At 41.0% G+C, this 25055-nt stretch overlaps 1 protein-coding gene across 1 annotated transcript in view; it reads right to left on the bottom strand.

The window, feature by feature from the left end:
* The window catches only part of ABCB4 (ATP binding cassette subfamily B member 4), a 72138-nt gene extending 53226 nt beyond the window's left edge, over positions 1-18912 (bottom strand). The window contains exons 1-7 of the mRNA XM_025929634.2: positions 18770-18912; positions 18493-18578; positions 15251-15305; positions 11701-11851; positions 4145-4202; positions 2410-2601; positions 1146-1317 (exon numbers count right to left, since the gene is read on the bottom strand). Of these exons, the coding sequence (XP_025785419.1) occupies positions 1146-1317; positions 2410-2601; positions 4145-4202; positions 11701-11851; positions 15251-15305; positions 18493-18572 (708 nt within the window). The 5' untranslated portion in view covers positions 18573-18578; positions 18770-18912. The remainder of the gene's footprint in view (positions 1-1145; positions 1318-2409; positions 2602-4144; positions 4203-11700; positions 11852-15250; positions 15306-18492; positions 18579-18769) is intronic.
* Positions 18913-25055: the final 6143 nt, after the last annotated feature.

Raw genomic sequence — 25055 nt, 5'->3', positions numbered from 1 at the left:
CGAAAACCGAAGTCACTAAGTGAACGACACTCAGTGTACCAGATCCAATGGCTTCTCCACCCCCTACAAAGGCTAGATCTGACCCACCCTGGTGATCTGCTCCCCAAGAGCAGTCAGGAACAGAAAATCCACATACAATTCTCTAATACATTTTGAGGAATAATGTCACGTCCCATATCTACTATGTTTTTTTTCTCTTCTAATTGCAAAATAAACTAAACTAAAATCTTAATGCTTTGGAAAATCACTATTCTTTCCTTTATTGTGTCATGATTTCTAATTACAGTAAAACCTTGATGTGTGAGCATAATTTGTTCTGGAAGCATGCTTATAATCCAAAGCACTCATATATCAAAGAATTTCAAGAACCATTGGCTCAATTGTGACCATGTGACATTCGGCATCACAGACTACTAAGAGTGCAAGACATGACTCATTTATCAAGTTAAAATTTGTTAGAAATGTTTGCTCATCTTGTGGAACACTCGCAGAACAAGTTACTCACAATCCAAGGTTTTACCGTACTATGAACACAATACTTCCAGATCTCCTCATGGGCATTCTAAGATGGCTAAACAAGACGCTGCAGGAGAAAGGTAAAGGAATAATCCAAATAAAAGGGGTACAAGTAAGTTACTAGATAAATCATCAACCTCCAAAAGAGAGAAAGTTGTCAGAAAAATTTCTCAACTCTACAGTATTGTCTGAAGTAGAACAGGTTATACACATTTTATAGCAAGGCAAGACTGGCAGGGTGCCACTTAACCATCACAGGTAACACTTAAAAGTAAATAAACCCAAACTTTAATTTTCTTATATTCATGCAATGGTTTGGAAGAATGTTATGGTTTAAAGTTGTGTTTCCTTTATAAGGACATACCATGTAAGTAGTTTAAACTGCTATGCCTGACGATTTACCCAAAGCAATAAGAGCAGTGAGAAAAATCTGTGAGGTAGTAAGTGACATTTTAAATCACACCAGAAATAAGTTTCTTCATTACAGCATTAACAACATGCTTCTTATTGTGGTTTCAATCGACATGGAACACAGATCTGCACAACTGCAAGAACCAGAGTCCTGCATATTAAAAATAGCTCTTGTATGTGTGGCCTGACACACGTGAAAACGCCCCGGTTTCACACACCTTTGCCCAGACAGCTGCAGAGAGTCCCAGGATAGGGCTGATGGCCATTATCACGAGGGTGAGCTTCCATCCTCTAATGAACCCTACTATGAATCCTGCAAAAAACGTGGCTACTGCTTGAAAGAACATTCCAACCTTGTCACCAATTCCTTCACTGATTTTGGAGATGTCACTAAAAAAGATCACACTAAGTGGTTACAGGCAGGAGATCTTCGGCTGGAAACCTGAAGCAGACATCTAACAAACACACAGACAGGTAAAACTTGTTCACGCTATAGCAAGCCACTTTCACAGTCTTAGCCTCTTGAACGATATTTTTCCTTATCTAACTACTGCACAAAGGAAGAGTTTCAGGATCAGTTCATGCCTCTAAGAAGTTAGTATCATTAAAGTTGATACTATGGAACGAGTTAATCCTGTCTGAGAAGGATTAGCATTTTGAACAGATGAGTCAATTTGTTTAAAAGTGGGAGTTAGGAAGGGCATCTCAATGGTAATTGGAAAGTGCCACTTGCTTCTACCCCGGACCCGCTTCTGAACCCACTCTATTCTCCATACAGCAGCCAGTGTGATCCTTTGAAAACGGAAGTCTGAACGTGTTACTCCTCAGACCAAAAGCTCCCAACGGCCGCCCATGTCACTCCGAGTCAAAGCACAAGGCCTTAGTGAGGTCGAACCAGGTCCTAAATGTCTTGACCTTCCCTCCTTTTTTACTTCATTTGCTCACTACACTTGTGCCAGGGCCTCCAGGAAGAAAAAGTTTACCATCTATCTCCCTCTGCGGGAAAGTAAGCAACGATGACAGTGAGCTTAGTCTTGTTCGCTGGTATAATCACGAACATCTAGAATAGTGCTTGGCACAAGTAGCCCCTCAAATACTCGTTGAATAAGTGAAGAGCCAACAATTAACTAAGAAAAGTCTCTCTGTGACTTCATTCACACATTTACTTTTTCATTCAGTCATCTAAATTGAATGTATAACATCTGTCAGGCCCTGTGGTAAGCTCCACTGAGAGATAATATAAGATGTGAGCACATCTTCACATTAGCCTACCCTACCACTGAGGAGAACAAACTAACATAAGGAAAATGCATTGTGGCACAGGCTGTAAATGCTAGAAAGGGCTATCAGATGATCTAGTCCCAGTACGTATTAAATGCTTCATCTAGTAATTGTTTTAAATTTAAAACCTAACCATGACAAATGTTCGCATAGTTAGTGGTTAATTTCGTTATGAAAGTCTGACATTAACAATACACTTACTCTGTTAACCTTGTATTCAGTTCACTAGTGTCGCTGACATCAAACCAGCTTATTTCTTGTCGTAGAACAGCGTGAAAAAACTCCTGCCTAATTTTCCTGACTTGCCGGCCGGCTGCCAGAGTCCAAAATGAAACCTGTATATAAGCAGCAACAAGAACTCCAGCACCTAATCCTGAGTAATAATACGCATATCTGGAAAATAATTAGAAAGTTTCTTTTAAATACTGTCCTTTTTTCATCTCTTTCAGGAAAAATCTTCAGAATTGGCAATTAAGTTTACTGAAATCACAAAGATTGTGTAGGACATCATAACAAATACACATTAAAATCTTTTCTCTTTTCCAGAGGCACCTGGGTGGCTACGTCAGTTAAGTGTCCAACTTCAGCTCAGGTCATGATCTCATGCATGAGTTCGAGCCCCGTGTCGGGCTCTATGCTGCAGCTCAGAGCCTGGAGCCTGCTTTGGATTCTGTGTCTCCCCCTCTCTCTGCCCCTCCCCAGCTCGCACTCTTTTCTCTCTCTCTCAAAAATAAATAAGCATTAAAAAAATTTTTTTTAACCTTTCCTCTTTTCCTAAATTTTAAGAGGATGATGGCAAATCTATCCACTTGAACTATCAAAGAAAACATAATTTTTTGTGCTTAACTACAAAAATCATGACATTAATGATTTTAAAACTGATACTGACAATTTATAAACATGGTATGTTTTTTCTTTCATTATTTAGATTTTAGACTTGTATATCTGATCCTATTGAAAAACTTCACTACTATTCACAGATTACAAGTTACAGGAATAAAGAGACCAAACATGTGAAGTGGGTCTTAGTGTAAGTTTTCTCATATTGTTTACAGAAAGAACTCCCCCCGCATAACCTCTTCCTATTTGGCAGAATTTGAAAATATTTTTTTAATAGTATGCTAAATATGTCATAAATTCATACTAATTTTGAGTAAAGTCTTAACTAAATTACAGGAAAGTTAGTATCTTTAAAAGAGCAAATTCAGTTTTGACATTTTCAAATACATTTTTGATATAATTTTACAAACTATTTCCAGATGAAAGCCTTTTGGGTCTATAATAGTATACAGATGTGCTCATTTAAATCAGCAACATTGATGGATAAGTAAACATACAAACATTATGTTACAGGCCCTTGAGATTTCTATTAGATCAAACTACTGTATCGATATTAAATTTACTGACATTGATAACTGTGCTGTGGTTATGAAAAGAATATCCTGTGCTTAGGAACCACACTGAAGTTTTTATGAATAAAGGGCCATGATGATGTATGCAAGTTACTTCAAATAGTGGATGTGATGGGGGTGGGTATAAATGATAACAACAGGTCAAAAAATATAACAAAAGGTCAAGAGCATACAGACACTTTTTTATATTCTTAAAATTCTCTGTAAGTTTGCCATTATTCTCAAATAATACATTTTTAAAAGTACATCATAGGGCACCTGGGTGGCTTAGTCAGTTAAATATCCGACTCTTAATTTCCACTCAGGTCATGATCTCAGTTTGTGATTTCGAGCCCTGAATTGGGCTCTGCACTGACAGCACGAAGCCTGCTTGGGATTCTCATTCTCCCCCTCTCTCTGCCCCACTCCCACTCTCTCTCTCTTAAAATAGTTAAATAAATGTTTTTAAAAAGTACATCATATTTATATATATATATAAGTACCTACATTTATATATCATAACTACATATATATCAGCCAATTACCTAGTCATTTCTTCTTCCAGAATTCTGCCTGGATTTAGCGTTGACAATGAAAAATTCACTAAATAAAAACAAAAAAACAAAACAAAACAAAACAAAATAAGACATTTTTGAAAGGCTGAACTACTAACAGGCATTACTAGGTTTTAAAAATCTTTTTTCCTTTCACCCTCAATGAATTTTTTTCACTTTACTCAAATAAAAAATCCAAGGGTTTAGATGCAGGACATCTCTAGGGTCCAGATGGGGAAAGGTGGCCCTTCCAGGTTCGCCGCGGTCCTGGAGAGCTCAGGCCTTTAGCAAAGCAGCTTTCTGAGGCAGCAGAGAGGAGCGGATACAGAAGACAGAGGAGGAAAAAATAAATGGTCTCAATAGAAAACACAAGATTTAAGGGGCATTTTTTCTTAGTGGCTAAAAGCACTTTATAGATAATTGTTTTTGTTGATTTTATTTCAATATATGCATGTTTTCCCTTACACGTTTCCTTTTGTGGTAAGTAACAGAAAGGCTGAGTTACATCCATTGTAAAGGAGGGAAAATTATATTGTCTATTAATTTGAACTAATTTGATAAAACTATCAATGTGCCATTTCTGTTTTAATAATAACAAGCACTTACTGAACATTTATTATATACCAGGCTTTGTTCTGAACACTTTACATGTACTAATTCATTTAATTTTCACCACAATCCAATGAGGTATGACTACTTTATGAATCCCCCTTTCACAGATGAGGAAATTGAGACACAGACAAAGTCACTTATCCAAAGTCACACAGCCACTAAGGAGGCTGAGAGTCCTAGCGCTGTACATATAGTTCCTAAGTTTATACTACACTGATTGTTTCATGTGGTAAGGACTTATTTTCACTTTTCAAAAAACACAGAGTGGAAGGGGCATCTGGGTGGCTCAGCTGGTTAAGCACCTGACTCTTGGTTGTGGCTCAGGTCATGATCTCACAGTTCATGGGATCAAGTCCCACATCAGGCTCTGTGCTGACAAAGCAGAGCCTTCTTGGGATTTTCTCTCTCTCCTTCTCCCTCTGCCCCTCCCCTGCTCTCTCTCTCTCTCTCTCTCTCTTTCTCAAAAACAAATAAACATTTAAAAAAAACCCACTAAGTGAAAAAAAAAAAAGGAAACAGCCCATGTCCACTGCACTCACAAAATAATAGGACAAAATGTCACCACAGTGTTGTGGACAAAATATACCAGGGTATTTCCCATTTACCAGGACTCTAGGAGAGAAACTAGTGTTTGTTCCTTTAACACATGGAAATAATCCAATATTCATGTTTTCTGCATGCAGTGTATCTTCCTTAGCTTCTTCCAAAGAGGGCTAAAATTGAAATGTATTTAAAACTTAAACTACTGTCAGAATCAATTACCAGTCAGGATCAATAACCAGGCACGTGGGCCTGACTGTGGCATAATTTCTCCCTCGATATTGCAATTTCTACTGATGTTCACAGGGAAGTGTTTCTGCTTATTAATCTGTTTTTTTTTAAGCTATCAGATCCTTAAGGAATCATACCCTATTTTACTTCTGTTCTAATCAGTTCAGTTGTGTGTGCTCATTTCCTCCCTGGGTTCTTCTTCTTCTTTTTTTTTTTTTTAATTTTTAAATGTTTATTTTTGAGACAGAGAAAGACACACACACACAGAGCAGGAGTTGGAGAGGGGCAGAGAGAGGGAGACACAGAGCCCATTGCAGGTTCTAGGCTCCAAGCTGTCAACAGAGAGTCCAACATGGGGCTCAAACCCACAAACCATGACATCATGACCTGAACCAAAGTCAGACGCTTAACCAACTGAGTCACCCAGGCACCTCCTCCCTGGGTTCTTAAATATGGCAGCTTTGGGATGCCAAATTGGAACTGTATTTGGAATTTGGAGGCAGACAAGCTACCTAAAGCTGGGTATTGGTGGAAATCATTGTTCAAACCTTGGGAAAATAACACATATATGTGTATAGGGCTAGTTTCCACCCCCCTCCAGAACTTAAGATATCAGGTAAAATTTAAATGAATTTTATTCTTCTCCAGTGTTTACTGCAAATGTTAAAATTCTCCCAGTGAGGATATTATAACTCAGACTGATCCTCCATCTTAGGAAATAAGAATCTATGGGCATTCAAAATTTGAAATGCTCTGTTCTCAGAGTCCAAGCTGACAATGGCAACCTAGGTCTGGGTTAGTAACCCGAGGAGCTCCTAGGAGAGTTTCCGCTGCCTAAGGACTAAGATAAGGCAGATGTGTGCTGATGTGTTCCCTGAAAAGTCATAGGACTCTAGATCTGGAAATCTCATGGGATTCTAGATCTGAAAGGGTCTAGGCCTGGTCTTCTCAGATGTTACCTACTCTACCCCAGTCTCATAAACAATCTCCAAGTTGTTGTTGGGGGTTCTCAATGCCATCTGCCTGTTAGACTCACATGCGGAGCTTAAAAAAAATAGAGTTGACCAGGCTCCATGCAAGAATAGTTAAATCAGAACCTCTGGCTGAGTCTAGAGCATCACATTTCTAAGAAGTACCCCCACTTGATTCTTTTTAAGATATATTTTTTAAATGTTTATTTTTGAGAGAGAGAGAGAGAGAGAGAGAGAGAGAGAGAGAGAGAGAGAAAGCACAAGCAGGAGAAGGACAGAGAGAGAGGGAGAGACAGAATTTGAAGCAGGCTCCAGGCTCTGAGCTGTCAGCATAGAGCCCGATGCAGGGCTTGAACTCACAAACCGTGAGATCATGACCTAAGCCGAAGTCAGACCCTTAACCGACTGAGCCACTCAGGCACCCCCCGCCCCACTTGATTCTTGTTAAAACAAAATGTTTATTTTTGAGAGGGGGGTGCAGAGAGAGAGGGGGACAGAGGATACAAAGCAGGCTCTGTGCTGACAGCAGACAGACCAATGTGGGGCTTGAACTCACCATCCACGAGATCATGACCAGAGCCAAAGTGGGACACTTAACCAACTAAGCCACCCAAGAGCCCCTCCCCACTTGATTCTATAGCACAAAGATGGATAACTCCCACTCCGGTCTGCCTGAATGCCTCCCAGAACAAGGAAACGGGGAATTCTTGAAGTTGCCTATTCCTTTCAGAGAGCTCCCATAAAATCTATCTTATGGATGAAGAAACAGAATATTAGAGTGGTTGTTTCATTTCCAAGTTTTGACAGCTACTTTCCCCCAATATTTATTGATCATTTACGATGTTCCAGATGCTTTATATAAATGGTCTCATTTAATTCTATCAATAAGTCTATGATTACCTTTCAAAGATGAGAACAATAAGAATTACAGAGGTTAAGTAACTTGCACAAGGTCATACAGCTGGTAAGTAAAGGGCTTAAATAACTGTACATCTTAAGGACTACAGGGGAGATATTACATAGAGTCCTGAATGTCATGTTTAAGTCTCAAATCAATGTCTGCCTTCCTCCATTCTGCCTAGGACTTCTCTTATCTTATGGAAATATTCAGCACAAAACAAACAGCTAATATTTATCCAGACAACTTAGGCAGTATGTGCAGTTAGGTAAGGTAACGGGTCTCCAAAATGCCTTTTCCTCTTAACCATGCAGCAACGCAAAGGTGTGAGGGGTATATTGATTTCTCTACAAAAATTTCCAGCTCATTACAGTCACATAGACTTGACACAACATAGATAAAGTTCCTGATACTCTGCATAAAAATGTCTCCTATGACTCTGTCCTTAAAGTTTTGGACACAGAATGTGCACACTTTCTGCACAACTGAATCATTGTGAGGGAACAAACCTTGTCACCAACTAGGTTTATTCTGTTGACAGGATGGGCTCTGTTCACAGGATGGACTCCGTTCACAATTATTCACTGTCAAACCTTGTAATTTAAACCTTTTTTTCTTCCAACATTCCCTTCTTGTTGGTTCCCATTAAGTCCAGCTGTCCAAGAATCCAACAATTCTAAGGAATAGACTTTAAATAAATATCATCTCGGGGCGCCTGGGTGGCGCAGTCGGTTAAGCGTCCGACTTCAGCCAGGTCACGATCTCGTGGTCCGTGAGTTCGAGCCCCGCGTCGGGCTCTGGGCTGATGGCTCAGAGCCTGGAGCCTGTTTCCGATTCTGTGTCTCCCTCTCTCTCTGCCCCTCCCCCATTCATGCTCTGTCTCTCTCTGTCCCAAAAATAAATAAACGTTGAAAAAAATTTTTTTTTAAATAAATAAATAAATAAATAAATAAATATCATCTCTATGAGATGAGCAAGCGAGCTCAGCTAAGGCTAAGTACAGCTAAGTACCTGATCTTGTCTCAATCTCCATGATTTCTGCTGAACTCTACAACTCCCAACATACCAGGGAACTCTCTGGATTTAGACCGAGTATGAAATTTACAGATTTCATTTTCTCCAAAGAGGTATGCGAATACTATATTTACAAACTACTGAAGAGTGGACATTGGAAATTAATAACATGTGAGGGGCTTCCTACTGCAAATCATCCAAGACAGCCTATAGGCCTGATGACAAATGTGGCTATAGAAGACCAAGGGTCATTTCATTTGGTGGCTACAGAAACTATGTTGGCAACTCTAGGGAGTTTATCAACCCCCCAATCACAGCTTTGTAAGTGACTTGCTTGTGTCATTTCCCAGAGAGACCTTGAATTTGGCACTGGGCCCAGCACATGGCACTATCTGCCATGCCCAGCTCAAAGCAATTTGGTTGCATAATTAGAAACAAGTAATAAACAAACAAACTGTTCCAAATAAGAAAGTTGTGGAATTATTCTGGTGTCAGTAAAACCAAAAACAGGACTATTAAAATTGGCCCAAACACGGGGCACCTGGGTGGCGCAGTCGGTTAAGCATCCGGCTTCAGCCAGGTCACGATCTCACGGTCCGTGAGTTCCAGCCCCGCGTCAGGCTCTGGGCTGATGGCTCAGAGCCTGGAGCCTGTTTCTGATTCTGTGTCTCCCTCTCTCTCTGCCCCTCCCCCGTTCATGCTCTGTCTCTCTCTGTCCCAAAAATAAATAAACGTTGAAAAAAAAAAAATTAAAAAAAAAAAAATTGGCCCAAACACTAACTCATCTGTGGTAAGTGTGATGCATTATTTTAAGCTCATTTTAAAAAATGTTTAATTGAGATAAAATACATAACAAAACTTACCACCTTAACCATTTTTAAATGTACAATTTAGTAGCGTTAAGTACATTCACATGACTCAGTAGTGTTAAGTATATTCACACTGTTGCACAATCTCCAGAACGTTTCATCTTGCAAAACTGAAACTCTATGCTCATCAGACAGCAACTCCCTATTTACCCCTTTCCCCAGCCCCCAGCAGCCACTATTCTACTTTCTCTTTATATGAATTTGACTACTTCATATAAATGGAGTCATTCAGTATTTGTCTTTCTTGGGACTGGCTTATTTCACTTAGCACAATATCCTCAAGGTTTATCCATGGTGTAACACATGTCAGGATTGCTTTCCTTTCTATGACTGAATAATATTCCATTATATATATATGTATATATATATATATACACACACACACACACACATATATATATATATATATATATATATATATATATATATATATATAATATTTTGTTTATCCATTCATCCATTAATCTAATTTTTTAACCCTGAGTTGAAACTAGCCTTGATTGATGTGTCCAAATCTGGGCTATATCCTGCCATATATGTAAACACATAATAGACCTATAGATCTTCTAAGAAGTAAAAGGACAACAAATAGAAAATTCTTACTCCTCATTTCCTTAAAGACTTTTTAAACTATCCTATCTTGCTCCAATTTTACCTTTACAATGTTTGTGTTAAAGTTTCGGTCACTGGTCAAAGTAATCCATTTAAAACTTTCCCAAACCCATTTTTGCTTTTATAAGAAAACCCACATTTTTACATTGGAGTATAGTTGGGTCCTGAGCATTGTTTGGATGGCAGAAAGGCCTGGGTTTGAATCTGTCCTAACCCCCACCAGCTATGTAATTTTGGACAAGTTATTTATCCTCTCCAAGCCTCAGTTTCCTCATATGTTACAGAGGATAATATTACCTACTGTGAAGGATTGTTCTTGTAAAGGTTAAGTGAAATAGGACCTAGCATATAATAAATACAATAAAAGATTACCATTATCATTGTTATTTTATGATAAAGAGGTTCTTCTCAGAGACAATATTTGAGCAAAAATAAAGTGTGCTTTTTTTTTTTAGGAACTTTAATTATTCAAAAGACACTTTTACCAGATTTCTAAAAGATATTAATATTTACGTAAACAGATCTTATTGTATGAATTAAGCAATCATATTCTCTTAGGTAATTACACTTAAGCTCTACACTGCTAACCAAATACGTAGCCCTGAATCAGTAAACACTGAAAACTCTTACTGATCTAAATGATAGAGTCCATTTTTTCTCAGGTATCTTTGCTATGTTAAGCTGCCTTTCCTTTATCATTTTTTTCCCTTATACTCCACCATCTGTGTACCGATAAAGCTTCACTCAGTGTTAGCCAGCCTAGAGCCCACAGGGTCTCTTGGGATCCCGGAACTGAGCCATCAGGCTTGGTAGAAAGGACAGACATCTTTCTTTCTGTGTTGAATTTGGCCACTATGAAAATAACTCTGTCCATTGGAACCGGAATCCAGAGCTGTTGCCCAAGTCCCTCTTACAGATGACATTAACTTATGGGACCCCTTTGGCTCTTCAGTAATTAATACTCCTCTGCCTGAGTTTCAAAACACATCATTCTCATATTGAAACCATTCCTCTTTAATGAAGTGTTATATCAAGGTTCAATCAACCTGGTTGATCCAAAAATTAGAGACATAAAATGGAATAATTTTAACAGAAAGGGTGGAGGGAGAAAAAAGAAAAATAAAACCAGAAACAGAGCTATAAGCCGAGTATAGCTAAGAAGTAATGCCATGCTGGGGCGCCTGGGTGGCGCAGTCGGTTAAGCGTCCGACTTCAGCCAGGTCACGATCTTGCGGTCTGTGAGTTCGAGCCCCGCGTCAGGCTCTGGGCTGATGGCTCAGAGCCTGGAGCCTGTTTCCGATTCTGTGTCTTCCTCTCTCTCTGCCCCTCCCCCGTTCATGCTCTGTCTCTCTCTGTCCCAAAAATAAATAAACGTTGAAAAAAATTAAAAAAAAATTTAAAAAAAAAAAAAAAAAAAAAAAAAAAAGAAGTAATGCCATGCTAACTGAGGTATTTTGAATTCTGTCAGTAATCACCAAAGGGAGGGACATACTCTGTTACAGTTCCACAGCCTTCAAGTAAAGGGACTGCCCTGCTTTATTGAGATGCAAAGCTTTCTGTATATTTCCCTATTCTGTATTAAAAGTCAAACAGAAAAGTCAAACATACACCCATTTGTTGAAACTTAAATGAGTATTTGAGGAATTTTCTGAGAATTTTATAACTCCATCAGTGATATCTAGAGTCACCCAGGAATCCAAACCATTAAACAAGTAGATGAAGAACAGCAAAATCAACTTCCAATCTTTCATCCAGTTAGAGTACAATGTATGTTTTTTAAAAAAATAGAGAAATGCTTACCTGGAAAGGAGAAATTTCCTGCAGTATCAACAAATTTGTCAGTCATTTGTCCAAATACTATCATCATGAGGGGGAGACCTGATCCGTGAGCTATGGCCATGACAGTGCCCAGGGACATCAATAATTTATCCTGCCAGTCAGAATATCGAAACTAAAATATAAAAAAAAAGGGGGGGGAAGGGGGGAATAAAATACTACCTCATAGAAAAGAATCTCTCTTTCTCCACAACTATATGTTCTTTGGGTTTTTATTTAAGGTCAGTACTTTTATAATAGTTGCAGATAAATGTAGTAGGGAAGACGAAAGATTTCAATCCAAATTATTGACAGATTAATTTTATGATTCTACTTATTTTATATACTGTGAAGAAATCAATCTCATTTTGCTTAATTGCTTTTTTATTTGTTTGTTTTAATTTATTTGTTAATCAATCTGATTTTGCGCTGACAGCTCAGAGCCTAGAGCTGCTTCAGATTCTGTGTCTCCCTCTCTCTCTGCCCCTCCCACCCTTTCAAAAATGAGTAAACATTAAAAACAAAAAAGAAGAAATATTGTTTGATCTTCCAAAGCTCCTTAGGTAGTGAGTTAAAAACAGCTAGGAGTAAACATTAAGAACACACACATGCACACACACATCACATTCTTTAAAACAACATTCAAAATATTTCAGAGGGAGAATTACAAAGAAGGAGGAAACAGACACCCTAAGTTTTATGGATAAGTTTCCTTTAAGAAGTTTGTTGGCTTTTAAAAGGGAGCTCAGAAGTGAAGTGAAACAAACATTATGGAGTGCCTATATGTGTAATTTGGAGAAGTCGTGCTTAAAGAGATGATGCTCACAGTAGAATCTGGAAGGATAAGGGAGAATTTGCTGAAGAACTGGGGAGTACAGATGAAGTGGAGGGTATTTAGGCCTAGAATAGCAAGGTGCCTAGCAAGCTGCATGGAGTGCTCAGATAACCCCATGAGTAGAAGTCCTGAAGTGCGCAGTGTGGGACATGTTATTAGAAAGAGGTATAAAAGACTTGGACCACACCAACCCTCCTGGACTTAAGACTATCAATGCATAGTGTACTTAGTACTATCACTTAGAAGGGTGATACCAGTTGTCACAGTGACATGCACAACACTCAAGAACTAACCAGCCTGGGGCGCCTGGCTGGCGCAGTCGGTTAAGCGTCCGACTTCAGCCAGGTCACGATCTCGCAGTCCGTGAGTTCGAGCCCCGCGTCAGGCTCTGGGCTGACGGCTCAGAGCCTGGAGCCTGTTTCCGATTCTGTGTCTCCCTCTCTCTCTCTGCCCCTCCCCCGTTCATGCTCTGTCTCTCTCTGTCCCAAAAATAAATAAACGTTGAAAAAAAAAATTAAAAAAAAAAAAAAAAAAAAAAAAAAGAACTAACCAGCCAATCAATGTCCTAATACTCCAAAGACTTTGTCCTTACTGTCTTTTTAGCTCCAATCTCACTTTTTCTTCCCATTTTTGATTGACTGCTCTATGGTTCTCTATGTTTTCTTCTTTCTTTCTCTGCCTTCTAGGTTACATCCTTCTTCTCTTATATTTCCATTTCTCTACCTTCCCCTCCATCCCTTGCATCTCCCTTCAACCACCTTCTTCATCTGTTCTCTCTACCCATTTCCATCACCCCACCCCCTTTTGGGGATGAGGCACAGTCATCAGGAGAATGAGTGATGAGTCAGGCTTGGCAGAGTGGGGTCTTGGAGAGCTGACGCAGAGTCAGACAGGGTCAACAGGCCAGGGCAATGTGAGGTCACACACACTTGGTGGGGAGGAGGGGTGTGCAAACTGTTCTCACAGAGTTCCAGAAGTTCAGTATGGGGAGGCCAAATTCCATCATCAAACACGCAGGGCAAGCAAGAGTACCAAAAGAGTCAAAGGTTCAGTGCCAGGGAGAGCTTGGCAAAGAACAAAGGGAGCAGGTAAAGTTAAGAGCAAATGGTGAAGTTTCCCTAAAATTGCTACAATGGGGACTAGTGTCCCTAAGGTTCATTTTAGTGACTCCCAGGGAATGGAGATACAGCACTTGGGTCTCCTGGCCAGTTATAAGTACAGGATTGGGCTGTCATGTAATGTTCTCTTTAGTGAACATTTATATGAAATTGAGGATCATTTTAAATACTTTTCATACTACTTAAGTAAAATTTCATTGTCTCTAAGCTTAAATTTAAAATTATAAGAATTTCACAGCAACATCCTAAGTAAACTTAGATTTGTTTTAAGTGATTTTCAATAAAACAATTAATTGCTAATTCTTGTTGGAAACAGTGTTTTCCAACGTCTAACAGTTGTCCTGAACCTCTTTCAGGATAAATATGTATTCAGAGGCAGAAAAGATTATATTTCAACTCAGTCTAAATTTTAACTTTTAAGGTCAAATTAAATGTTCTAAATTTCTACGTCCAGATTTGTGGTGTTTTACTTCCTGTAGGAGGCAGATTTAAAACATGTGCATTAAAACTAGACTTCGTTTTACAAACAACTTATTCTCTAAAGCACTGAATTAAAAAAAAACAGACACCTTTAAACAAAAATATTACAAGAATCAGGGTGAGGAGAATGGGGCTTTGCGGTGACATGAGAAATGTGCAACAACATTTGGGACTGAAGACGTTTTGGTGTCTTTTCATTCATTTACTTACTAAATTGGAGATTTCAGCTGACATGCCACTTAATACCAACTTCTTTGCTATGGAATAATGGCTGTCATAGTTTGAAACCCATCATATTTACTCAAGGCAGGCAAACACTTCCTTGGGCCACCTCTCTGAGACATATTACAAATGAAAAACTGATTAGACTTCTTCCAAAAATATACTGGCTTGCCTTGTACCAGCAGAAAAGCACTGAGAATTGTGTTAAACATAATCAGAATCTCTAATAATTACTCCACATTTAATCAATTTTCTGGGAAGCCAAATGTAAACAGAGATTTCTTAATTATTTCTAAATTTCTGTAGTTAACAATCACTTTCTTCATATGCAATCTTTTTTTTAAAAAAATTTTTTTAACATTTATTTATTTTTGAGACCGAGACAGAGCATGAACAGGGGAGGGTCAGAGAAAGAGGGAGACACAGAATCTGAAACAGGCTCCAGGCTCTGAGCTGTCAGCACAGAGCCCGACGTGGGGCTCGAACCCACGGACCGTGAGATCATGACCTGAGCCGAAGTCGGACGCTTAACCAACTGAGCCACCCAGGCGCCCCATATATGCAATCTTATTTAACCAAAATTTGGTGGGTGTGTGTGGTGGCGGTGGTGGGTGTGTAAGTGTGTGTGAAACAGATACATAGATGCGTTTTCTAGAAATTGGTGAGTTTGTGAGGTGCTATGAACACAAGTCGTGGCTCTGCTCTGTTTCATAGCCAGCCTATCCCTACTTCTTTTATCATCTATGTTGAGAATGTGATCTGTTGATTGTAAGAAGCCAACCTAAGACAATCTTAAACTACTGGCTCCATAACTACTGATTCAAGACACCAAATCTGAATGAAGACAAGAATTATTCATACTTAATATTTCACAGCTTACCAAGGTTAATGGTCCAATCAAGTTCACGCTCTGCTTTTTTTTCGTGTCTGGGTTGCTGTAAAAAAATATAATTGTTTGAATTTAAATCTGTTACCAAATGTTTTACAGTCAATTGACTATAAACTTGAGTCATTATCACATTCAAATATTCTAATATTTTCAAATATAAAACAGTGATATCCACACATTGTCATCATTATCCAGTTTAACAAACACTGCAAGGCAATCAAGTGCAAAGGTAACTGTCCAAGGTACCACAAGGATATCTGGATTAATGAGAAATGGCCACCTGCCTTGCAGAGGCCACACACAGAAAGAAAACACAGAGGTTAATATCTGCCAAATAATTAAATTCTTCTGTTGCTTAAAATATGTACTGATCTAAAAATAGTAAAGTCTACTCTTCTGAAAGACTGTAAGGAGTGATGTCGGGACATCCTGTTGGCTCTACTTTCAAAATAAATCTAGAATTCAACCACTACTCACCACTTTTATTACTATCCCAGTAGCCCAGGAAAACTCCTGCTTAGTCTCTCTACTTTCAATTATACCAACTTCAGACTACCCTCAACACAGAATCCACACTAATCATTTACAAACTCAAGTCATATGTTACTCTTTTGCTCAAAAGCCTATAATGGTTTCCATTTATCTCAGAGTAAAAGCCAAAATTCTTACATGAGATTTTGGTTCCTATATGATCTGTTTCCTTGTTACCTCTCTGACCATATTTTCCCTACTCCTGTTTGCTTTGCTTCAAGCCACCCTGGCCTCTTTGCTGTCGTTGTTCTGTGAACATACCAAACATGGTCCTGTAGTAGGTCTTTATATTGTCAGTTCCCTCTGCCGGGAATGCTGTCCCCTCACACATCCATATAGCTCTCTCTTCTCGTGTCTTTCAAGTCTTTCCTCAAATAATGCCTTCCCAATAACACCTATCTTAACCACCCTATTAAAAATTGCAACTGACTTTTTCTGTGCACTCCTGATTTCTTTAGCCTTGATTAATATTTTCCATAGCATTTATTATCTTCTAACATTTGCTGTAGCTTATTTAGTTTGCACAAGTATTATTATGTCTGCCGTCCATATAATAATGTAAACTCCATGGGGGTAGAGATTTTTTTTTTTTTTACCTAAATGCACTTATTTAAATTTTTTTTTAACGTTTATTTATTTTTGAGACAGAGAGAGACAGAGCATGAACGGGGGAGGGGCAGAGAGAGAGGGAGACACAGAATCGAAAGCAGGCTCCAGGCTCTGAGCCATCAGCCCAGAGTCCAACACGGTTCTCGAACTCACAGACCGTGAGATCATGACCTGAGCTGAAGTCAGACACCCAACCGACTGAGCCACCCAGGTGCCCCTAAATGCACTTATTTAGCTTAATTTGTTAACTGTTTAGTTTAGGTAGGTGATAAAGTTTTGCTCAGAAGACTTGATCCCAAATTATTTGGAACATATATTAAAATCAAAAGACAGACATCTGACACTAATGTCCTGAAGAAGGTGCCATAGGCAATATAGCAGCATGACTGGAACTATCATATGACTAACTTGCCACTTGCCCTAAATAACTAATGTGTGCTTGACTTCCTTTGAACGAATAAGCTTTGGTCTGCTTTTTTATTTTTAATTGTTTTTTAATGTTTTATTTATTTTTGACAGAGAGAGAGAGAGACAGAGCATGAATGGGGTAGGGGTAGAGAGAGAGGGAGACAGAATCCGAAGCAGGCTCCAGGCTCTGAGCTGTCAGCACAGAGCCTGATGTGGGGCTCGAGCTCACAGACCATGAGATCGTGACCTGAGCCAAAGTTGGACGCTCAACCGACTGAGCCACCCAGGCGCCCCTGGTCTGCTTTTTTAAATAAAAATTAGTCTCAACATTTACTTTCACAATCTTACAGTCTTAACTAATATTAACTTTCTCTATTTATCTTCTGAACTGTTTTCTCATGTTTGCAATACAAGGCTGCGAACTTCACTTCTGAGACCTCCTGTGGGTTCTGGGGGATTACTGCGTCTTTTGCAGTGATAGCTCCTTTGTACACTCATCAAATGTTCAACGGGTGCAATACATAAATATAGCCTTCATAAAAATGCCATCTATTTATGGATTCACAGTCAATCCCAGCCTAAATTGCCAGCTTACGAAAACCACATTTTTTTTCCTATAGAAATAATACCATCTATCTGGTTCCTAATTCTAATTGGCAAACTAAATTTTCTATGAATGAATACCACAGTACTTAGAAGGAGTGGAGCAATATCACTGTATGAAGATGTTAACAGACTAAAATAATTCTTTAGTTTAAACATCAGATAGGGTATTTTCATTTGGATAATCAGGCCCCTTGCAGCTTGAGGACTCACTACAGAACCTGATAAATTTGTCCCTCTGGGTGATTACTTGATGACACAGGTCAATTAGTTTTGGGTGGCCTGGCATGAACTCCCATAACAGCCTCAGAAACTATTTGAGGCTAAAGGCGAAAATGATTCACTATTCCCACACTGAAAGAGGAAACAAAGACAACACACCATTGACTGACTGGTCGCTTCTACCCCTACTAAGGCCTGTGAAATGCTCTTAACAAGGGCCCCAGAGTACCAAACAGCCAGTCACGGAGAAAGAGGAGCAAGCAAATGAAGCGCTGAGGTATCTCCTTTGCATCTGAACAAACACTGATCTGGAAGCTCAGTTTACCCAAGAAAGAGTCTGCTCAAGGACCCCTTCCTCACCTCACTGCCCCAAAGGCAGAAATAGGAACAAGGAGGTGCTGGGGGCAGAGGGAGGAGATAACCCAAGGAGGAAGAGGAATTAACAGGGAGAGGAGGGTTTTTGTTGTGGTTATTGCTATTGTTTTTGTTTTTTGTTTGCTTCACTACTCTTGTTCAAAAAGCACAGCCATCAACAGCAGATATCTCATGCTCTATAAGCATGAAAAATCAGAAGATGTTTAGGAAAGTTACTTATAAAAGTTTTGAGTTCTATGATGCAAGGAGTGTTACACAACACAGATATTCATCGAATCACACCGCACCAAGCGGGGAAGAGGCACTTTTGAAGCTAGCCTTCTCTTCTAAGCCTGTTCAAAAGGAGCTTCTGTGCCACTCCTTCAGGAAAGTCGGAATCTTAGAAGACACCCTCCAGAGAAGCCTCCAAAACAAAGGCATCAACAGACTTTCTCCCCTTTCCAAGGCCGAATTGGGCCCTGCCGATTGGCGCGCTGGCGAGGTACCTGCTACTGCTCAGTTCAAAGTCGTCCTCCTCTCTCCCGGGGCACCGGACGCTTCCGTTCCTTCCCGCCTCAACATCCATGCCAACCTGGGGAGAAACCAACAGCCTCAGGTCCAGGGGCACCGGCCCAGCTCCTCACCGCTCGCAACCGAGGGGTATGAGCCGGGCGCAGGGTCGCGGGGCCAAGGGGCGCCCGGCGGAGACCCCGCTGTCCGGGTCTCACGCGCACGGCCGCCGGCGTTTCCCGCCGCAGGCCTGAGCGCGGGGGCCTGACTCACCTCCAACCTCGAGCTCTTTCTGTCCGAGCCGCGGGGCGCGTGGGGCGCTGCGGCCGCGGAGCCTGGACTTTGCTCGCAGGACCTTCGCCTCCGCCCCCTACGCGGGCCGCGCCCCAGCGACGCCTCTCGCCGCCGCCGGGGCCAGCCCTCCTACCCGCGGGAGCAGAACGCTGCCGCCCCCCGCCCCACCCCATCCCGGCTCCCTCAGCAGGCCAGGCGCGGGCGAGGGGCGCTGAGTGCCTCCCTCGTCGCCGGGAGGCCGGGGGGGGGGGGGGGGGGGGGGGGAGGGGCGCCCGGCGCGGCCCCCGCCCACCCGGGCGAGCCCCAGCCTGGGGCTTCTGCTGTCGATAAGCCGGCGACCAGCCTGGGGCTCCTGTTGCTCGGTGCTCGGAGAGGCTCGCCTGGCAGGGCACCTAAGCCCCCCCAAAGTGACTGTCATACTCTCTCGGTGCTCAGTTTTCTGTTTACACCCCCGCGGGGGGGGGGGGGGTTGTTTCCGGACCCTCAACAATCATAGGGCGACCGAGGGGCCGGGGAAAGCTCCAGACCCGCCTCCCACTTAGGCGTCCTCAGGTCTGGTGCTGGGGGCACAGAGCCCAGGGGACGCTCCCTAGAGAAGAGGAAAGCTGTTGGTGCCCTCTTACTACTTAGAGACAAAGAACCTTAGGGCTGGAAGGGCTGTCAGAGACCACCTGATAAAAACCTGCATTTTTTTTTTAAACAAGAATAAATTGATGCTACAGAGGTTGAGTCTTGCTTGAGGCTGCATCAGGGTATGAGAATCCAGTCTCCAGTGGCCTCTCCTCTCCCTACTCTGATCTTAGACCTTTCTCCCTATACTAAATTGTCTCTGCACCTAGCACCTACTTGAGTCCCCTGTATGGGAACTGTCCCTTCTGATTAATTTCTCCACACTCTTTTGAAAAGAAAGTGTCTAAACCAGGGAGCAGTACATCATTAAGGCTTCGAAGCCAGTGCGATTCAATCCCAGAGCTTCACATCTTGTAAGCTGTGTGACCTTGGACACTTTGCTCACTTCTCTGGGCCTCAGTTTCCTCATAGGGAAAATAAGGATAAAAACAACTCCTTTTCCAGGTTACTGTGAGGAACAAGTGAATTAAGAAGGTGAAAACCTAGTATGATGCCTAAAACATAGTATATGGCCAACATTTATGGCCTGCCTTCTTCCTGATCAGGTAGCAAGATTCTCCACCGTCTCTTCCTTATGCTGTGCCTTATTAGTACTAAAGTCTACTATTAGTCCTGCCACAACTTGACTGATTCTATGGCATATTCTCGAATTCGGTGATAGAAGTGAATTTACTTAGGTATTTTTCCCCTCAGAATGCTTTTTCTCCTTACCCAGTCTACCATAACCATGAAGAGTCTCTTTTTTTGATCAACCAGAAGTTGAGGCACCTGGGCGGCTCAGTCGGTTAAGCAACCAATTTCAGTTCAGGTCATGATCTCGCAATTCGTGGGTTCTAGCCCCGCGTCAGGCCCTGTGCTGACAGCTCAGAACCTGGAGCCTACTTCGGATTTTGTGTCTCCCTCTCCCTCTGTCTCTCCCGCACTCATACTCTGTCTCTGTCTCTCTCTCAAAAATAAATAAACATTAAAAAAAATTTATTTTTTTTTCAACGTTTTTAATTTATTTTTGGGACAGAGAGAGACAGAGCATGAATGGGGGAGGGGCAGAGAGAGAGGGAGACACAGAATCGGAAACAGGCTCCAGGCTCTGAGCCATCAGCCCAGAGCCCGACGCGGGGCTCGAACTCACGGACCGCGAGATCGTGACCTGGCCGAAGTCGGACGCTTAACCGACTGCGCCACCCAGGCTCCCCAACATTAAAAAAAATTTAAAAAAAGATTCATAAGGACAAAGTTTTTCATTCTCTCTTCCACTATCTAATTTTCATGCCTTTTCTTTCCTCAAAAGTCTATCATTCTTTCCCGATCTTTACCTTCTGCTGACTTACTCTGTTTCTTACTTCACAGATAGAATCAAAGTGTTCAGAAGGGAACTGCCATTGACATGACATTTGCTCACTCACCAGAATGTACCCAACACTCTGCCCTTCCACCCGTTTCTCTAAATGAACTATCCATGCCCCTATTATGTTTGTATTTTTATACTATGTATCTCATCCTCCTAAGAACGCTTTTCCTCCCAGCATCATCAACTTCCCCATCCTAGCTGGATCATTCCTCTTGGCACACATGAGGCTGTTATTTTTGCCATCTTAAAAAAAAAAAAAAAAAAAAAACTTCTCTTGACTCAACTTCTTCTGCCAACTACCATCACATTTCTCTCCTTCTCTTTGCAGCTAGACTTCTTTTTTTTTTTTTTAATTTTTTTTTTTTGCAACGTTTTTTATTTATTTTTGGGACAGAGAGAAACAGAGCATGAACGGGGGAGGGGCAGAGAGAGAGGGAGACACAGCATCGGAAACAGGCTCCAGGCTCCAAGCCATCAGCCCAGAGCCTGACGCGGGGCTCGAACTCACGGACCGCAAGATCGTGACCTGGCTGAAGTCGGAGGCTTAACCGACTGCGCCACCCAGGCGCCCCTGCAGCTAGACTTCTTAAGAGAGTTGTTTCTATCACTGTTTCCATTTCCTGCCCTCCTCTTTTCCCTTAAGCCCACTCTAATTAGGAGTTTGACTTTCACACCACTAAAACTGTTCTATTAAGGGTCACTCATAACCTCCATATTGCTAAATCCAAAGGTCAGTTCTCTCTAACTTACTTGAAAAATTTAAGCAATTGACAAGTTTATCTTTCTCTTTTCCATAATACACTTTCTTCACTTGGATTCCTGGAGGAAATCTTGGATTTTCCAATGCTTCGTTGATCACTCTTTCTCAATCTCCTTTGTCTTCCTTTTCTTGCAACTTTTAAACTACCACCAGCGTTCTCCAAGTCTCCCTCTTTGGACTTTGCCTCTGTTTTTCTCACTCCTTCTGTAATCTCAGCCAGTCTCATGGCTTTAAGTACCACTCGTATCCAACAATTTCTAAATTGTTACTTCTAGCCTAGAACTCCCTCCTGAATTCCTGACTGAGATATACGAATGCATCTTTGACATTTCTACTGGGATGTCTGATATGCCCAACCTTGACACCTGGTCCTCTCTCCAAGCTGCACCCCCCAACAGGCTTCTTCCATGTGGCAGCTCCAGCCTTCCAGTTGTTCAGCAAAACCAGCGGAGTCATCATGCAGGCTCCTCTGTCTTCCACATCCCATACGCAGACTGTCGAAATATTTCCAGATCTGACCACTTCTCTTTCTCCAGTTCTACCACCGGGGTGCAGGCACTGTCATCTCTCACCTGAATTACTACAATAGCTCTTAACAATCTCTCTGCTGCTGTCATTTCCCCCTCGTCTGCCTGTATCCACTCTCAAAGTAGCAGCCAGAGTGATTCTTTTGAAGCTAATCAGACCACATCAGGGTACATCTTCTCATTACCCCGCAGTGGCCCCCAGTGCACTCAGAGGCGCACCTGCAATAGTTCACTCTGTCCATGTCCTCTCTGACCTCCCTTTCTGTTCCTCTTCTTGCCTTCTTCCACCCAGAACACACTGGCTTCTTTGATGTTCCTTGAACAAGAGAGGCAGAGTTCCACCAACTAGGAAACTGGTCTTTCCCTCTGCCCCCAATTTTCTTCCCGCAAATATTCACATGACTAAAACCCTCACCTTCTATAAAGTGGAATCAAGCCTGGTCTCCCCTTTAAGAACTGCATCTCATATCCTCAGGACTCTGAGTTCTCATTACTCAGATTTTTATTCCCACAGCATGTATCACTTCTAGTATGCCATATCATGTATAGATTTATTATCCTTGTTGTTTATTGTCACCTCGGTAGTAAGACCCATGCGAGTAAAGATATTATTCACTGAGATATCCAGCATTTGCTGCCCACACTTACTATGTGCCAGACCCCGTGCTAGGGTGTGAGGATATAAAGAACGTAGGGCATGGTTCCTGCCCCACAATGGACTGAGTATAAACAAGTACAAAAATCATACAAAAATATATCATGCTTTATAAAGAACAGAGCTCATCACACACTTAAGATTATCCCATTCGATTCTCAAAACAAGAAGCACATTTAAGGTAAGCATATCAGAAGCTATTCTCAATTTAAAGGTGTAGAAATGGTTTGCCAAAGAGTAGATGACTTTCCACGTGGCTAGGACACGATGGTATTAGGACTCCGTCCCTGGCCATGTGACTCCAGCTGCCCATTCAGTATCCCTGGGGAAGACAACTGCCAGGCAGAGGCCATGCCTATCTATATTTCTAGTCTCCACAGCAATAGAAGGCTCATTAAATGTGTATTGAATAGATCAATATTTTAAAGCTATAGCATAAAAGATTACAAACAAGAGTTCCTTATAAGGGCCAAAGGGAAGAACAAATGCCATGTACCAAATTATTTTAAAATATATATTTAATATGACTGTATGGAATATTTATATGATATAATAATAAATTATAATGTTTTATTTTATTTTATTTTTTAAGTTTTTTTCAACGTTTATTTATTTTTGGGACAGAGAGAGACAGAGCATGAACGGGGGAGGGGCAGAGAGAGAGGGAGACACAGAATCGGAAACAGGCTCCAGGCTCTGAGCCATCAGCCCAGAGCCTGACGCGGGGCTCGAACTCACGGACCGCGAGATCGTGACCTGGCTGAAGTCGGACGCTTAACCGACTGCGCCACCCAGGCGCCCCTATAATGTTTTATTTTAAATATAAATTCATTTGCAACAGTTTTTCCTGAAGAGAATCCAATGGACTTGGTTCCTTCTCCAGTTGACCTCTAGCTTGACAATAATATCCTTTGTGGCTTCCCCCCCACACACACTGTATTTGTGGCTAACAGTCCTGACCTTGCAGCTCTGAAAATAGCTAGATACTATCTTCGACTACTGTGTTTGCACATGGTCACTCTCAACATCACTCTGTTTCCAAACTCTCTCCCACAAGTACTTTTCAACTCTATCTAACTTTTCCATCTTCTTCTCAGGATTTATAGATTGATTTCTTCTTTAACTTCTTTTAAACTATGCTCCACATTATACTTTTCTCCAGAATTAAAAACAAAAAACAAACAAACAAAAAAAAACCCTTTTCATTGCTTGAAAACCAAAACAAAAATCCCTCTCACTTTTGACCTAGCTTTCTCCTAAAAAATAATTCGCTTTTTTTTTAATTTTTTAAAAATATTTATTTATTTTTGAGACAGACAGAGACAGAATGTGAGTGGGTTAGGGGCAGAGAGAGAGGGAGACACAGAAGCAGAAGCAGGCTCCAGGCTCTGAGCTGTCAGCACAGAGCCCGATGCAGGGCTTGATCTCATGAGCTGTGAGATCATGACCTGAGCCGAAGTTGGACGCTCAACCAACTGAGCCACCCAGGTGCCCCCAAAATAATTTGCCTTTGATTTCAGTCTTCTTTTGTTCATTATAAAATTCATCTAACCAATTTGGCCCAGCACATTGGAATTCATATGATAATGAAGATGAGGGTGGTACTGATTCAGCTATCTCTTTCCCAAAGAACACTTCCTTACACCCTCTTCAACCAGGGCAGACTTACAAAGCTACCATGACAAACCTTTGAGAAGCAGTTGGTAAGGGTTTGCTATGAATCACAGTGTCATATCATTTCTGTCAGCATAGAGTAATGGCACACTGGAGAGTTCCAAGGTCACATTGCCTAATGTAATTCTTGTGCTCTGTGTGGATTATGGGAATGATTAGGTAGACAGGAATGGCTGCAGGGTGCCAAGGTTAGGGGTGAAATGAATAAGCATGAGTTAGGGTCACTATGCTTTAGGTCATTTATGTTGACTTACTCCTAAGGTTATTCCAAAACCATATCTTTTCAAAAGATTGCACTTTACTTTGCCACAGATTAAGACATCTGCTAGTACTGAAGTATCTATAAATAATATAACAAAAAAGAACAGTAACATCAAGTTTGCATTTGACATTAATTTTCACTTACTCACAGCACTATTTCCTAGCCCTAAAATTGTGGCATCCTTCAACCACTTAAAGGGAGTTGTAAAATGTTCAGAAATCTATTGGAGCAAAATTAACTTGGGTTTGTAATCACCTATAAATCAATTTTGGAATTCTACTAACATCAGATGGAATCTAAGATTGTCTTCACCCACTCCTTTGCTCTGTTTTTTTTTAACTAAACTTTTTATTTTATTTATTAAAAAAAATTTTTTTTAAATGTTTATTTATTTTTGAGACAGAGAGAG

This window comes from Puma concolor, chromosome A2, assembly GCF_028749965.1.
Source record: "Puma concolor isolate L17-30 chromosome A2, mPumCon1.1.hap2, whole genome shotgun sequence".
NCBI classification, from domain to species: domain Eukaryota; kingdom Metazoa; phylum Chordata; class Mammalia; order Carnivora; family Felidae; genus Puma; species Puma concolor.
This window is presented reverse-complemented; position numbering and strand designations above follow the sequence as displayed.